The sequence below is a fragment of the Antrostomus carolinensis genome, unplaced genomic scaffold, assembly GCF_000700745.2.
Source record: "Antrostomus carolinensis isolate BGI_N321 unplaced genomic scaffold, ASM70074v2 scaffold15933, whole genome shotgun sequence".
NCBI classification, from domain to species: domain Eukaryota; kingdom Metazoa; phylum Chordata; class Aves; order Caprimulgiformes; family Caprimulgidae; genus Antrostomus; species Antrostomus carolinensis.
The window spans coordinates 5,358-20,501 of NW_010307382.1; the positions used below are offsets into that span (position 1 = coordinate 5,358).

The 15,144-nt window shown below is 55.6% G+C and overlaps 2 protein-coding genes across 2 annotated transcripts; one reads left to right on the forward strand and one right to left on the reverse strand.

Moving 5' to 3' along the window:
* Window positions 1-2,234: 2,234 nt before the first annotated feature.
* Window positions 2,235-4,431, forward strand: MSMP (microseminoprotein, prostate associated). The gene is made up of 4 exons (XM_010165413.2): window positions 2,235-2,346; window positions 2,969-3,077; window positions 3,490-3,592; window positions 4,363-4,431. The coding sequence occupies exons 1-4, from the start codon at window positions 2,235-2,237 to the stop codon at window positions 4,429-4,431; spliced, it is 393 nt and encodes a 130-aa protein (XP_010163715.2).
* A 1,027-nt stretch (window positions 4,432-5,458) lies between these two features.
* On the reverse strand, window positions 5,459-14,820 carry RGP1 (RGP1 partner of RAB6A GEF complex). Its single transcript, XM_010165414.2, has 8 exons — window positions 14,681-14,820; window positions 11,393-11,529; window positions 10,803-10,886; window positions 7,082-7,231; window positions 6,856-7,002; window positions 6,325-6,452; window positions 5,903-6,080; window positions 5,459-5,682 (listed from the first exon to the last, which is right to left on the reverse strand). The coding sequence occupies exons 1-8, from the start codon at window positions 14,794-14,796 to the stop codon at window positions 5,459-5,461; spliced, it is 1,164 nt and encodes a 387-aa protein (XP_010163716.1). The 5' UTR covers window positions 14,797-14,820.
* Between the last annotated feature and the right edge of the window lie 324 nt (window positions 14,821-15,144).

The following is a 15,144-nucleotide window of genomic DNA, read 5'->3' on the forward strand; positions in this document are numbered from 1 at the left end:
GGGCAATGCCTCTCGGTGCGGCAGAGAGACGCTGTGGCCCCAGGTATGCAGCGCCCTTCTGGAAGCCTGGGCCTGCAAATGAAACCCACCGCTTGTGTTTGATGTTCTCTGTACTCAGTGATGAAACCATGATGGATTGTTTCATTGTGGTTGCTAGTGTGCCAGACTTCTTTTTCCAAACACACAATAGAAATATTAATTTACTGCTCTGACGACGAATACTTTTATCCTCCTTATATAGTAACAACTCTGCACCAAAGAGTGAGTTTCATTTGTCATTGATACACTTCACCATCCCAGCTCATATCCCCACGGTTGGAAGGTTATTTACGGATGTCCTGAGCTTCTCTGATTTATTATCATCCTTTTCCAACTAATCCCACCCTCTCTGCCATCCATCCATCCCACTTCAAGGGGACACAGCATCATCCAGGGCACTGCGAGAGGGCTGGGGTAACTCTTTGGGGGGAAGAGCCAGGGCTGGACCCTTGGAGGTGAGAGAATGAGATGCAGGATGGGGACACAACGGGATGGTGAGGGGGCCTGGAGCAGCAGCGCAAAGGGACTATGTCTTCAAAACCAAAGGTGACGAATCCAAAGCGGATAAAAGGAAGTGTGTTGGGTTTGGGGTTTTTTGGGTTTTTTTGCTCCGTGCTTAATTAGGCTGCCACAGGAAAATGCTCAGGCCAAAATTTAGCAGGATTCAAGGAGGGATTGGGCATTTATGGGGATAACAGAAATATCCAGCTATAATAACAGATGCCAACACAAATTCTGGAAGGGATATTAAGCCTCACGCGTCAGGGTGTAAAACTATCCCAAACTCTCAGAAAGTAGGGAGCTTAACACCGGGGCAGATGACCCACCTCTGCTACCGCTGCCACCTCGGCCCTGTGCTGGCCCAGCCACTGCCTGCCCTGTCCCCAGAGCCCCGTTTCCTGCTGCTGGCAGCAACTCTGAAGAGGGCTGTGGGTTTCTCTTGGCAATTCAGCCCTTTGCCTGTAGCTCCTCAGGGCTGTGTGGCTCCTGGGGCTCTGACCTCCCATCTGCTTGCTTTGCCTGCTGATAACAGCCTTATCACTCCAACCCAGAGGCAGCCCCTCTGAGCACCGACCACAGGCATGTCCCTGGGTGATGTGGCATCTTCCCACGGCTTCTTGCTTCCAGCCAAGCCTCTCGTGTCCCTCTTAGATCACTTGTTGCCCAAATGCACCTTCGCTCCTGATTTCCTCCCTCCTGTTCCCTGTTTCTGCTGGGCCCAGTCTCCAGCCTCTGAAAGGGGCTGCTCAGCTCCGGCATCTCATGGATGATGCACGTACACAGGCATGGCCCTGCTTTCATGGACACTGCTCAGATAAACCCTGGGTCATGCCTTGCACAGAGCCTTCCTCACCTGCTCCACATCAGTGTCAATCACCATACTGCCTGCTTTTGGCCAAAAAAACCCCACTGTCACCCCCAGCCCATGCGTGGCCACAAGCCTGGCATGGCCGCTGCCCAGGCTGGGATGAGACTGTCATAATGTGGTACCTGGGAGCTGGCTATGAGCATGAGCAACCTGGTCTAGTGGAAGGTGTCCCTGCTGATGGCAGGGGGGTTGGAACTGGATGATCTTTAAGGTCCCTTCCAACCCAAACCATTCTGTGATTCTATCTCCATCCCCAGCAAGGATGGTGCCATGGCATCCCACACAGGCTGCTACCAGGATGCCTGTGCCGCTACAGTCCCTGTGAGAGGGGATGCTCCTGAAACTTTGGCCGCTGCATAGGATCAGAGACAGCTCAGTGTGACCAGAGGGGAGCCTGGAGCTCTCCTGGTCAGGGGCCAGAGTCTCCTGTGCTCACTGCTTGCGTGCTCACCACCCTGCCGAGGGCAATCCCTCTGGGGTCCCTTGGATCTCCCCTCACTGTGGAGCCTTGCACCCACAGGGGCTTCCAACTGGAGACATTTCTGGAGGGCATGAATCAGCTTTTCACAGCTTGTTAAAAATCTTGATCCTACCTCTTGTTTTCATGCCTTTCAAATCAGGAAATGAGTTTTACAACTTTTCCAGTGGGGCACAGCTGGTGGCCAGGGTCGTAAAGCTGAACTTTATAAATATCTCTTGTTGGGATCAGGGGAAGAGCATTAAAAAGGCAGGGAGAGAGAGAGAGAGAGAGAAAGGGAAGGGAAAGGAGCAAAGGCAATAGAGAAGAAAGGCAACTTCGGCGAAGAAGCCCAGCTCAACGCCAGCCATGGCCATGCGAGTGCAGAAGATGGGGTGTGCTTGGGGCAGGCTCTGCCTGCTGCTCTCCCTCCTCCTCCAGCTGCCGGGCTCCCAGGCCAAATGCTACTTCCAGGCTAAAGGTAAGAGGGGAGGTGAGCTGGGAAGATGCTGATGGGAAGAGGAGGCCTCAGCTTTCCCTGGGGTGGCAGGGCTATGCGTGCCTGCGAAGCACAGAAGGGAGCGTGCTGAGCTCAGGAGCGCGATCATGGGCCAGTGATGAGTGGAAGGAGCAGTCTATAAACCACAGAACAGCTCCCCAGGGCTCTGGCTGAGAAACAGCTCACTGGGCCATGAAGAGCTCCTGGCAGGAGCCTGGCTGGGGCCAAGTGTGCAGGACAAGCAGCAAAGGGAGGAGGGCTGCCCATCTTTCCTCTGCTGCCTCCATCCAGGGCTGCAGAGATGCTCAGACCCCAGGGGATGCTGGATATGGCCTCTCCAGGGAAGCAAGAGATGCTTGCCTCTCCCCAGGCCCCTGTGGCAGTGGGGAGAGCTGCAGGGCACATCCAGGAGAAAATGGATGGGAGCATCAGCCTTGGCAGGTGCCTGGGCATCCCATACCTGCAGGGCAGCCACCAAGTATCTCCTGTACCATGGAGCACGTGGGAGGTCATGATGTCCCCCCGTCCCCTCTTTGAGGGCAGAGGGGTGCCAAGGCAGCTCCCACACACCCACGTGTGCTCATCACCACCATTTCCTTTGCAGCTCCCTGCGAGTACGAGGGGAAGCAGTTCTCCCTCGGGGAGTCGTGGCTGAGCACCAACTGCCTGCTCTGCACCTGCCTGCACCCCATCGGCGTGGGCTGCTGCGAGACGTGAGTGAGGGGACGAGGGGTGCTGGGGGGTGGGCTACAGCCAGCGGTGCTGCCCTGCCACGGCATCTCCGTGCCCACAGCCGGGAGGAGATCGTGTGGGTCTACAAATGCAGAGGAGCAAATGTCAGAGCCCCGGGGGGCTGTGGGGCACCAGGCTCTGGGGGACAAGGGGCAGAGGTGGGCAGGAGCCCACCAGGGTGCTGAGGGTGGTGGGGTGAGTTGGGGAGACAAAAGCAGCGACCAGGGGTGTCTCAGCAGAGCGAGATGCCAGGAGCTGTGGCCCAGCCTGCCCAAGCTGGTCTGGGAGACTCCCTGGCCATCCAGGCTGGCAGCAGGGGAAGACCCCCAGCTCTGCCAGCAGCCCCCCAGCATGGACCAGGGGGAGCTGACAGCACCATGCCCTCTCCCACAGCACCCAGCACCCCATCGACTTCCCCGACTGGTGTGAAGCTCACTACGACTCGCAGACCTGCCAGATCTCGGTGGTGCAGAAGGCCAACCCCAGCCTGCCTTGCGTAAAAAAAAAGGGAGAGAAGCACAAGTGGGGCTCGGCGGCACCCCCCGAGCCGCTCAGCAACAAGGTGCTGGGCGCGGGGCTGAGCAGATAGAGGCTCAGCAGCACCCCACGTCCCCCCTGGCATCATCCTCCCTCCTCCAGAGCGCACCTCCCGCATGCTCCAGACCTGCCCCATCCCGTAGAGACGTCACTGCCGCCACCTTTGAGGGAAACCACTATCCACACACCACGGTTCTGAGTTAACACCTGCACCCCAGCGCTGTCACCGTACGGCTTTGCTTGCACCTTCAGCTTCCTGAACTGACACCTTCAGCTTCCTGAACTGAGCCAGGGCATCCTCCCTGCGCACCATGGGAACGCAGATCCTACAGGATCTCTTCCCAGGTGGGCAGAAAACCTCCACCTATTAAAGAAAGGGGGTACAGGACCAAATTAGCCCGCACCCAGCCTCAAGCTAAGCAGCTCCCTCCTCCCTCCAAGACCTCCATCTCCCTGCTGGGAGTTCATGGGGGAACATCATGGCACCTTCGTGTAGGACCCAAGCGCCCCAGCCAGCCCCTTCTCTGCCATGGAGCACAAGGAGCACAACCCACCTCTGGAACCACTAACGCCCCTGCTCCCGCAGCTCCTGGGGCTGGAGGGGGTCCCTGGCACTGTGGGCCAGCCCTGGGCAACACTGCAGCAGAGCCAGCCTGGGGTGGGCAGCAGAGCTGGGGGAACCAGTAGAAGATGTCCCCAAGGGAGGACCCCATCCCAGCTGCAGGGGAGCGGGGAGGGGGGCCGGGTGCCCTGGTAGGGTTCATGGAGCTGAAGCAATCTGCATGTGCCAGGGTGTAGCCGGCCACCCTGGCAGCCTGCCCCAGCTGGTGCCATGCCTGTGTTGTGCGGAGCCTCATGTAGATGTTTCTGTTCTTGCAAATAAAGATATTAAACAAAGAGGAGGTCTCCAGGCTGTGACTGTTGAGCAGAGTGGGCTCCATCCAGCACCGGGAACGGTGTAGGAATAAGGCTCTTGGGAAGGCTCGGTTTTGCACATCCAGATGTTTATTAGATTTCCATGTAGAAGAAAACTCTTTGAAAGGTTTGGTAGAAATGGGGAGCTGGCTGTTGAGTGGGGAGATCTCCATTCCAGCTCCTGAATGCACAGCAAACATTCCCCCCAGCTCCCCAAGGACCCTGAGACCAGCAGGATCCCGAGTGCCCCGGAGCACAGGCAAAGAAGAGCCCAGGTGCTCAGTGCTCCTCAGTTTTGGATGATCACCATCGTGCTGCCACAACATGTGGCCGTGAGTGGGACACCAGCACGTGCCAGCAGTGCAGGACTGGCCTGCAGGACCGGCCTTCTCTGGCTGAGGGTAAGGGGGACGCTGGTCTGTGCGCATGAGACACCCCTCAGAAGAGGCAGGATGCAGGAGAGCAGGCTCCCACCAGGCCCAGGTGGCCACCATGCCTCACCTGGACACCAGACCCCTGCTGTGGGGTCTCTCTGTAGGGGAATGGTCTTCACCCAAGGCTGGTATGGGGCTTCACTGGAAGCACAACCTTTCCCTCTTGGAAGCCCCTCAGGGTAAAGGCATGTCAGGCCGTTCCCTGGGAGGCAGATTTTTTTGGTGAGTGCTGGGACTTGCACCGTCACCCGGGCAGGAAGGGTCCAGCTCCCAGCCGAGGGCTGGAGCACAACACAGCGCAGCAAGTGCAGCCCTTCTGTGCCTGCAGGTGGGACAGACCTGCCCGGTGCCCACCTGGGTGTCACAGATGAACCCAAGGGGACGTTGGGATGCGCCCCTGCAGCGTGCTGGTGACAGTCCTGCCTGCCGTCCCCGCACGCTTGCAGCACCGCAGGCCCCTACCAGCTCTCCCCGCTTCAGATGGCGATGGAGTTCGTGCTGGAGAACTGAGACACGTAGGAAGCCAGGATGGGGTTGGTGGGAAGGACTTTGATGGGCAAGTCCCAGCTGAAAGTGTCCACTTCCATCTGCTCCACTCCAGTCCAGGTGACGGCCTCCGACTGGCTCCCACGAACCAAGCAAGTCTCTGCCGACTCTCCAGAGGTGACAAACTCAAAGTGCAGCCTCCACTTCAGGGACACTGTGGGCAAGAGGGGGGTCAGCAGTCAACACCACAAGGGATGGGGACAGCAGCTGTCTCAGCGCTGGCCGTCCTGGCAAGGGGACAGGCAACAAGCCCACTCTTGCAGGCCAACTCCCTCCCCCACAGGACACAGTCCTGCTGAGCAAGGGCGGGGCTGGGGACATCACAGTCCTGCTGAGATAAGCTGGGGTGGGTCCCTTCCCTGGTGGCCACTAACCGATGTTGGTGGTGAATCCTGGGGTAGAGCTGAGCGGGATGGGCAGGCTGAAGCTGCTCTGGGCTGTGTGCAGGCAGGCCTCCTGATGACGGGCGTGGGTGCTGAAGGAGACAGGCTGCCCACGCCGGCGCTGGAACTCCTCCTGGATGCTCTCCTCCGTCTGCAGGCTCACAGAGAACTGCAGAGCAATCAGCAGGGTGCTCGCTCTCACAACCCCACACAGCCCTGGCGCCTCCATTTACCAAACAAGCTCAGAACTGGAGCCCTTCCCCACCTCACAACTCATGGGGACCTCAGCGGGGTCCCACTAGGAACTCTCAGTAGAAATCCCACAGCAGCCCAGTGCCACCCCAGTCCCTTCTCCCATTCCCCCTTCCAAAACCCCTGCCCCTCCTCAGAGCGACCCCAAAGCCAGCACCAACCTGCAGACATGGGATGTCTCCTTCCGAGAAGTTAAAGGTCCCAATGACATCTTCTCCGATCTTATACACAGTCTTAAAGATGCAGAATGTCCCCACCTTCCCACGAGTGTTGCTGATGTTATACAGGTCTGCAGAGCAAGGGGAAAGGGTTGCAGCAGGATGAGGGGGGGAAAGGGTTGCAGCAGGATGAGGCTCAGCCCCATACAGTGCCCTGGGTTAAGGGACATGGCTCCTCGCCTGCTCCTTGGGTGTGAAGGACAGGCCCTGGAGGCAGCATTCCCTCTGGGAAACGCCTGCACCGAGAAAGAGCAAACCACAGGTTGGCTGCGATATGCTGGGGAGAGGGTCTCTCTGGCTGAATCCAGAAGAGCTTGAGATGGGCAGGGAGGAGCCCATGGGAAACTCTGACCCAAGGGAGCCCTGATGGAGCTGCTGCACAGCCCCAGTCAGAGCTCTGCTTTGCCAGTGATCCCCGAGCTGTGCCTCACGCCCAGGTTAGGACAGCAGGTCCCAGCAGGGAATAGGACCTACGCAGGCTGCGCCGGGAAGTGGCCACCATGAGCAGCTCTGTCGCCAGGTCTGCCAGGCGAGAGTCTTTCTTCAAGCCCTCCTCTTCCTCCAGGAAGGGGTTTGAGGGTGCAACGGCCTCATCCTGTGGGAACTGGTAATCCTTGAGCCCTGGGGAGAAGGGGAGAGTGTCAGCGGGGCAGGGAGCAGCCAGGCCCGTGCCCGCAGGGAGGGCAGCGCGTGGCCTTACCGTGCAGCACGAGGACCCGGAAGGGAACGCGCAGCAGCTTGATGGGGGAGTTGACACGCTGGCAGCCGATGGTCAGCTTGTACACGTACTTCACCGACTGTCCCCGGAAAGAGGGGGGCCCGTCTATCGGCAGCGTCTCACAGTACGAATCTGCAAGGAGCGCAGGAAAAATCGCTTTCCAAGGACAAGAGGAAGCTCCTGGAGCTGCTGCTTGCATGTTCCCTGCCCCAAGGGTTAGGAACGGTAGTGGGGCTGACCTAGGGACAGTGCCTGGTGCTTTCTGCCCTCTCCTCTTTCCCACAGCAGGCCAAGCACATCCCTGCCTTCCCCGCACCAGCGCGCGGCTCCTCACATCGCACACGCCGTCATCCAAGATGTTGCTTCCAGCACATACAACCACACACACAAACTCTGCCTCAAAAGAATGTGGAAGATGTAAAACCCAGGAACACAAAACACATGAGAGCTAAACTTACGCATCACGAGTTCAGCCTGAACTGGCCTCTGCACGCTCCCTTCGCGCGCCGCCTCCACCACCACGCGGTCACACGCTGCGGTTTCCTCGGGGCCCTGCCCCACCCGGCAGAGAGTCAACACCTCCTGCCTCTCTTGATACTGGCTTTACACAAACCCCAAACTCAGCAACAAAAATTAGCTTCTTCCTGTGTTTTTCTCTGAAGCACCAGGTCTAAACGGCCAAGAAACGATTAAAGAGACCTTCGCAACAACCTGTGGCCTATCCCCCCCTTGACAGGCTGATGACTGAGACCACAAAGCCTCTGACTCCGAGACCTCTGTGATGCCAAGGCCTGGCTTTACACCACGTTCAGCCCTCCTCAAAGCCCCTTGGCCACCAGACAAACCCCAACTCTTCTCAGCCCAGCGTGAGCACTTCTGCAGCTCCCCCAAACCGCGTGCTGTCTAACAAGAAAGGCGCAAACAGTCAACTGTGGAAAGTCTCCACCTCCCTGGCTTGCCCACCGTGACGCAGATACACCCTGCCAGAGGAAGGGCAGCATCCTGCTGTGAAACCACAGATCCTTCCCCAAGTCTGGCACATCCTAAACATTTGAGGCTTAGATCAAAAGCTAGGGTTACATTTTAAATATAAACTTATTGATTTAAAATAACAGAACTGGAAGGAAGAAAATAAGCCCCTGCTAGTCTGTAGCACCCACAGGCTGTCACAGCTTAAAACACAAGGTTGTCCCACTGGACCAAGGTGCAGATACAGCTGAGAACTCTCCTGACAGGGAGGAAAATCAGGTATTTCCAAGGAAGGAAGCAGACTACTTTAACCCCCTACACCAGGCTTAACAAGAGGGCTCACAAAGACCTTCATGCCCAGTGAGGATCGACTGAGCAGTGACCACCGCTGTCCAGGAGGATGGGTGGTTTTGCTGCCTGGCACAGGAATGCTGAGATTCGGGAAGTCCCAGCTTCCACGCATATCCCAGAAGGAAGCACATTCCTGGTGCTACAGATGCTTTCCTCACCCACCCGCTGTACCCTCTGGCTGTGCTCCCGGCCCCGTGTCCAGGCTGCTTCCACTTCCTCCCCTCTCTGTGATCTACCAAATATTTAAAGGTATTACAAAACCGGAGAGGAGGCAGAAACAGCCACAGAAATGACTTGAGGGCTTCAGAAAATGTTTGATGGTGACAAATTTAAAGAGCTCAGTCTGGGCAGCGTGTCAAAAGGATGGGAGGTGAGTCAACTTTGACATATAGGCACCATAACAAAGGGAAGATCTGGAGGAATAAGCTGGTCAGCAACTGAAACAAGGCCTTTTATCAGGAGACAGCCTGACAGAACCTCAGCTCCACGTGCCAGCTCTGGCTATGGTTTAATAACACAATACTTTGCTGAAGCAGAATTCAGATTTCTTGGGGCTTTTTTTTTTTTGCCTTTCCAAACTGTGCAGCAAAACTCAAAAACTTCTGAAAAACAGGAAATTAAGAATTAAGATACACACCCACACAGCCTTAACTCTGCCTCCACGGAGCTGGCAGGAGCCCCCAGGAATGATCCGCAAGCGTGGCAGCTGCAGCCTCGCGCGAGAGGAGCAGCATGGCACCCCGAGGGGAGCGGGGTGGGCAGAGCTGGGGCTGTGACACAGGGCTTCCAGTGACACACACGTGGCACGTGCAATGGATGTGTGCACCACACAGCCACGGGGAAAGGCTCTAACACAGGGACAACAAACCTCAAAGCCTGGAGCAGTTTGTGTCCTTCCTATGGAGGTGCCTCCAAACACAGGGCAAGTGCAGCTGCTTGTGACAGGGTCATCCAGTGGCACAGCAGACACACAGACACACAGAACATCACTGGGAAGGACAGACTCTGGCTGGCTTAGCTGGGGGATGAACAGCTTCTGCCTGCAAAGCCATGGCAGAAGCCAGCTCAATCCATCCCAGCCGCTTGGAGGTTGGACTGTAGTCACTGATCTGCTCTCCCAGAGGCTGCCAAGCCTGCCTGAGATGCTCCTGGAAAAGGGGCTTCCTCCTCCTCCCAGGGAAGGGATGCTCCAGCCACACACCTGCCAGCAGCCAGGAGTGCAGGAGAATACAGGTTGGCCTCAAGCCAGCTGGGATTTCTGCTGCCTCCTCCTCCCTGGCATGGCCCACCCTGCTCACCACCTAGCCAAGCCAGGTTGGTGTCACCCTGTCTGCCCTTCCCTCCAGCCAGGCCCCTCCAAGCCTGGAAAGGCAGGAGATCCCAGCTTCAAAACCAGAACATCACAGCTCCTGGCTCCTCAGTCTCACTTGCAGCTCTGCTCTCACCTCCCCAGAGCTCCAGTGGAGCCCTCTCCACTGCAGGCACTGCCTCTCTGCTTCCTTTGCTCCGTGACTTCTGAGATCTCTGCCAACCATTCCCAGCAGATCCCTAGCACAACCCAAAGAAGCTGTCCACACACAGCCTAACGTCACGCTGCCGCTGGACCACGGGCTGCTGGAATGTCAATGTGACTCAAACCCACAGGCTGGGTCACGCAGCCACCGACCGAGAGACAACAGCACACACTTGTATTTTCACAGCTGCCTACTCAGGTAGAAGTCCCTGATAGAAGAAGCTGCCAGGAACAATGAGAATGAGTTGCTGCAAGTTCCTTGTGAAAAGGATGAAAATGTCTTTCGACAGCAAATGGGAAAGTAGTGATGAAGGAGAGCTTAAAGGAGACCCACTGGAAGGACATTGTTTGAGGGCTTTGGAAACATGGAAAGGTTTGAGCAGAGATGAGAAGTGCTCACTTTTACAGCAGGAAAACTAGAACAGGCAGAAGACTCTGTGATCTCCAGGACAGCCACAACCTGAAGAGGAAGCACAGACCTTCAGAGGACACCAGTCTAAACCTCAAGAATATTAAAGCATGGCTGATGAAATAAAGGCAGAAAAACACAGGTGTGTGTAACTGTTCCTTCAGCTGCAGCCAGGTACTTCAAAACGTCTTATGCCTCGCAGCTGCACAACGGACCTGGGGCAAAGGACACAGGGCAGGGGCAGGACTGAGGGACACGTTGCAGTATGCAGCCCTCATACAGTGGAGAACACTCTGGATGATGCAGCAGTTCCTCAGCACTCATGCTCCCACCAAAGCCCCTCGCCTTCCATGAGCATCAGGCTCTCCCACTCGCAGCACTGAGGTGTGCAAAGCCAGCCTGGAGAGCAGGGCTCCACAGGGGTGAGCTCTCTGAGCGAGGGAAGAGAAGACAGGACTCACAGGACTTTGACTCCCCGGGATCCAGTCGCAAGTCACAGAAGAGAATCTTCGGTGGGGTGGACAGGATACACTGACCTCGCTCTCCTGCAAGAGAAGAAGAGCCATGTGGATGCTGCTCAGCCTGGGCCAGGGCTCAGCCTCACAGGGAGAAATGGGCCTGAGCAGGAAACATCTCATGCCTCAGTCAGATCATGAGACATTCCCAGAACAGCTGGATGGACAACCCTCACGTTTCGCTCCAAGCTAGTGCCCCTCTGACCTCAGCCTAACAAGGTCCTGCAGCAGCCACCACCAGGGAGTCACACAACGAAAGCAACTCGGCCTTCCCGCTCCCTTTGACGCGTGCTGCCCTCAAGACACGTGTTATAACACCACCATCACTGGAGATGTTCAAAACCTACCTGGACACTTTCCTGTGCGACCTGGTGTAGGAAACCTAGGGAACCTGCTCTGGCAGGGGGTTTGGACTAGATGATCTCCTGAGGTCCCTTCCAACCCCCACCATTCTGTGTTTCTGTGTGTGTGTCTGCCTGAACCCTGCTCGCTGTGCTCTCACTGTCCCTACCCAGGGTCACAGGAGCAGCACTCACCTCTGTTGGGGACAAAGACCGTCTCGTTCTCCGCCTGCACGTCGTGCTTGCTGCCATCAGAAGGAGGGAGCGCTACCCGGTTCTCGCTGGCGTGAAACTGGCAGTGGATCTGGGCGCTGGCCCACGCCAGCATCTCACTGAGAGCAAAGAAGAGCAACATTCATGTCTGTGATTTATACCTGGGCTACAGCATGAAGTGACAGGCAGAGCAGCGCTGCACAGCACCTCTGGTGGTGATGTGACCATCAGGGAAGCAGGAAGACTCACAAGCAGTATCTGCAGCCCAGGTTCAGCTGCCCCTGCCCACAGCACCTGGCTGCCCCAAGCTTGATGCTCCTCAGAGCAGGCAGGGCACAGACGTGCTCCCTCCCCACAGCACCACCCCCCTCGAGAACATCAACTTCTGGTTGTGTCAGACCAGAGAAGGATGATTCTGGATCCTTCACCGGGACCCATTTTCTCCTCACGATGCAATGGATTCGCTGATGGCTATAGGGGAGGTGAAGGTGTCAGTCTGTCCCCTTGCTGTAAAGCCACAAGAATTGTTTGCATCCAGCATGAAAAACAGTCTCATGGCTTGGACTCAGCCATTCCACAGGGCATTTCCCACAGCTTTACTGACACCTTTCAGTTTCCAAAACACTCATGGATTTTTATTTCAAGAGCAGTCTCGTTAATTCAGACAGTGTATGGTTCCTCTGCTGTTTTCTAACATAACAATCTGATTAGTAAGCACTAACACGAGAGTTTTAGGTGGCACAGGGATTTATTGTGGCACACGGGTATCTCTCGATGTGACACATCAGAGCAGTTTAATGTCCAGATAAACCACAGAAAAAGGCGTGCTGCGTGTGTTTCAGCTGACTAATAATGAGCTATTTGATCTCCTGTACGCCCGGGCTGCCCTCACCCAAACACACATTGCTCACTCTACCCAGTTCCCTCTCTAACCCCACAGCTGTAATTCTGCATCTTCAAAAACATCAGCACGACTTTTCCCTAAGGACTGCTCTAAGGTTTCCTGTTGAAGGTGAAGGTATCTGCTATATGGAAACAGAGAAATCCTCTTGCTTAAGAAATGATGTTTACTAGTTTTATATAAGCTTAGTATGATTACAGTACCTTCAAACACCATATTTCATGGGGTTTCTTTCCCCCATTTATTTTCAGTATTGCCCAACAACACACCACTGGATTGTTTTCTTTTTCTTAACCAGATGCCTAAACAAAATTTGCATCTGTCTTCCTACCAGCAGATCTGGCTCCTCCGGCTGGCAGGGCGCAGAAGGATCCTGCAGTGGTGCTGAGGCTGCTCCCTCCACTCACCTCCCCCTACAACTCCTGTAGCCACAAAGGCCGCGCTCTACCCAGCCTCTGAGCAGAAAAGCTTTGTTCCTTGTGGCCCTCCTACACCACAACCAAATTCATTTTCTGACATTTCCTTCAGTTCTGTCCCTGTGTGTGAAACATGTGCCTCTCAGCTTCTCCACCTGAGCTGCAACTTCTGCTGGCCCTGAAAGCTCCTCATCCCCAACAGGTCTCTCTGCCTGCTGCAGTGACTGTGCTTTGATGCAGCTCCTGCCTTTACACAATGCACAGCCTCAGTTTCCAAACCACCAATCTATTTGGTGTTGCCACTTAAGCAGGTCTTGTCAGTTTGGCCACCTGCTTATTTTATTTTAAAAACCTTCCTTCTTTCTTTTTTCCAATAGGTCCTTTTCTGCAGACACACCTGGAGTTCCCAAATGAACCTCCAGTAACTGTGCGAACTTCCCAAACTGCTTCACCTGGTACCTCTGCGGTCCTGCATGTTTCAGAGCCAGGAAAAGCAGCACTGTCATGGCACAAAACTCTGCAGAGCTATATGCTTATGCCTCAGCTGAATTTGAAAGCTGAATTCATCAGGCAAAAGGAACCAGGAAGAAAAGATGGAAAGTTAAGGAAGGCAATAAACAAAGAAGCCCTACGGTGGTAAGACATGAGACTGCTTTGCTGCTGCTGAGGCTGCAAACACTGGAAATGCATCCACCACAACAATCACGTGTGGAATGCACACTGGTGATGAAAAGATGCTGAACCTGACAGGGCTGGAAACAGACACTTCCCAGGAAGGGCTCAAGATGAGAAAGCACTCTCCACCTGCTGAATGATCTGAGGGCTGGAGCACCTCTCCTATGAGAAGAGTTGGGGCTGTTCAGCCTGGAGAAGAGAAGGCTCCAGGGAGATCTTATAGCGGCCTTCCAGTACCTGAAGGGGCTACAAGAAAGCTGGGGAAGGACTTTTCATAAGGGCAGTTAATGACAGAACAAGGGGAAATGGCTTTAAGCTGAAAGAGGGGAGGTTTAGATTAGATATGAGGAAGAAGTTCTTCACTGTGAGGGTGGTGAGACACTGGCACAGGTTGCCCAGAGAAGCTGTGGATGCTCCTCCCTGGAAGTGTTGAAGGCCAGGTTGGATGAGGCTTTGAGCAACCTGGTCTAGTGGAAGGTGTCCCTGCTGATGGCAGGGGGGTTGGAACTGGATGAGCTTTAAGGTCCCTTCCAATCCAAACCATTCTGTGATTCTATGAATCAGACAAGGCCACACACTCAGCGGACATGGAAGCTTTGGGTGATTACTTATGATGTGGAGTCACCCCCTGTGAGCCAATATAGGAAGCTCCCATCTTCACATTTCCTCAACACCTATTTTGGGCACAGTGATTATAAGGGGAGATGCTGCGCTCAAAGGCTGGAACACAGAAGGTGCTGCCACAGCAGGCTGCTTCTGTCTGACAAGGCAGCGCTCGCCCCTCTGCCCGCTGGCTCTGGAAGCAGGGATCACACTGACGTGTCAGCGCACTGCTGGACAGAGAGAGCTCTTTCCATAAACACAGGAAATAATGACGCTGTCTGGATGCTGCCCCATGAGACTGTCACCCTGGTGTAACTAGATATCCCGCTCTGACAGCCAGTTTGGCTTCATTTTCTGACAGTAACCCTGTCGCTGAGGGCTCACCTGAGGGGCAGCTAAGAGCACCTCTAACTGCTTACTTTTTTTCTTGTCTCTTTCTTGGGGCCACAAAACCGGAATAGTTACCTCAGTTTCAGCTCTGAAATAGCGATGGCACAAAGAACCCCTAAGGCAGGACCTCAGGCAGGGAAGTCACCAGTGGCTGAGCTGGCACCACTGCCCCACAACCCAGCCACGACTACACCTGGCTGCTCAGGAGGGAGGGAGGGCTGTTCTCTCTGGAGGGACCCAGACAGCTCTGCTGCTTTGAGGCTTCATGCACAGAAGCTAATGTACCTGCTGGCGGAGGTAGATGAGGCTGATAACGGGTTGGTGAAAGTGATCACACACTCCAGCACCTCCCCTGCCAGGAAGACGGGCCCACGGCCCAGCTTGGCCAACACCTCGATCATGGCTTGGATAGAAATGCTGCACACCTGCCAAAAAAAACCCCAACCCAACAGTGAGCATGGAGAGAAGGCTGAGGGAATGGCAACAGCCAGGCCAGGAACACGTACATGGGGAGGTCAGGTAGAGCCCCAGCTGTAGACACAGCACACAGACACGTACAGGGGTGGGGGACAGCCCTGGCCTTGTGCAGACACCCGTGGCAGGGGGCAGAGACACACCCACCCTCCACACACACACACAGGGCAGGGAGGGACAGAGACAGCCCCAGCCCCCCAATCTCTCAACACACACACACAGGGCAGGGAGAGACAGCCCCAGCCCTCTGACCTCCCCACACACATGATGGGGGG